The 559-nt window shown below is 42.4% G+C and overlaps 1 protein-coding gene across 1 annotated transcript in view; it reads right to left on the bottom strand.

The window, feature by feature from the left end:
* NHS (Nance-Horan syndrome (congenital cataracts and dental anomalies)) overlaps nt 1–559 on the bottom strand; it is a 78,163-nt gene that overhangs the window by 19,175 nt on the left and 58,429 nt on the right. The window contains exon 4 of the mRNA XM_010855886.1: nt 12–240. Coding sequence (XP_010854188.1) covers nt 12–240 — 229 coding nt within the window. The remainder of the gene's footprint in view (nt 1–11; nt 241–559) is intronic.

Below are 559 nucleotides of genomic sequence, written 5' to 3'. Positions count from 1 at the left end.
TGAATATTCTGACCCGACTGCCCCAAAGGAAACGAACAGAGCAATACCAGTGACGTTGATGGGAATAATGCAGGAAGAAATCACTTGGGCATCTTGTTTCATCTTTTCCTCTGGCGTCGGGAGAGGCAGCGCTTTGCTCCAGTTGGTCTGCTTGTCCAGTGTGGAGGGGATATTGTGTACTGGGTTTTTCGGCCTTTGCCCTAACATGACATCTGTATCTTCATCCTCTGGGGGATGGGACTGCAAACAAAGTACGTTCAGACTCAGCTCTCAGAGTTTATACACAGACACACATATAAGGAATTTCAGAGTTTAGTTAAGAAAAATGAGGTCAGAAATAAGCTTTCAGGTCAAACGAAAAATTCCTAGGCATAGTTAGTAAGCACAACAAATTGAAAGTTATAATTTCAACAGTCAAACAACACAAAGGAAAAAAAAATCGGCTAAACATGCTTTTCAGGTCAAAGGGAATTAAGAGGAGACACCAGGTAGCCAGAAATCCCCAAACTTGAAACTGAAGAAAGATGTGAGTCTCACTTTCTGGATATCTGTCTCCCCA

The sequence above is a fragment of the Bison bison genome, unplaced genomic scaffold, assembly GCF_000754665.1.
Source record: "Bison bison bison isolate TAMUID 2011002044 unplaced genomic scaffold, Bison_UMD1.0 scf7180017864369, whole genome shotgun sequence".
In the NCBI taxonomy this organism is placed as follows: Eukaryota; Metazoa; Chordata; class Mammalia; order Artiodactyla; family Bovidae; genus Bison; species Bison bison.
The sequence above is the reverse complement of the archived record's forward strand: the minus strand, read 5'-3'. Positions and strand labels throughout refer to the sequence as shown.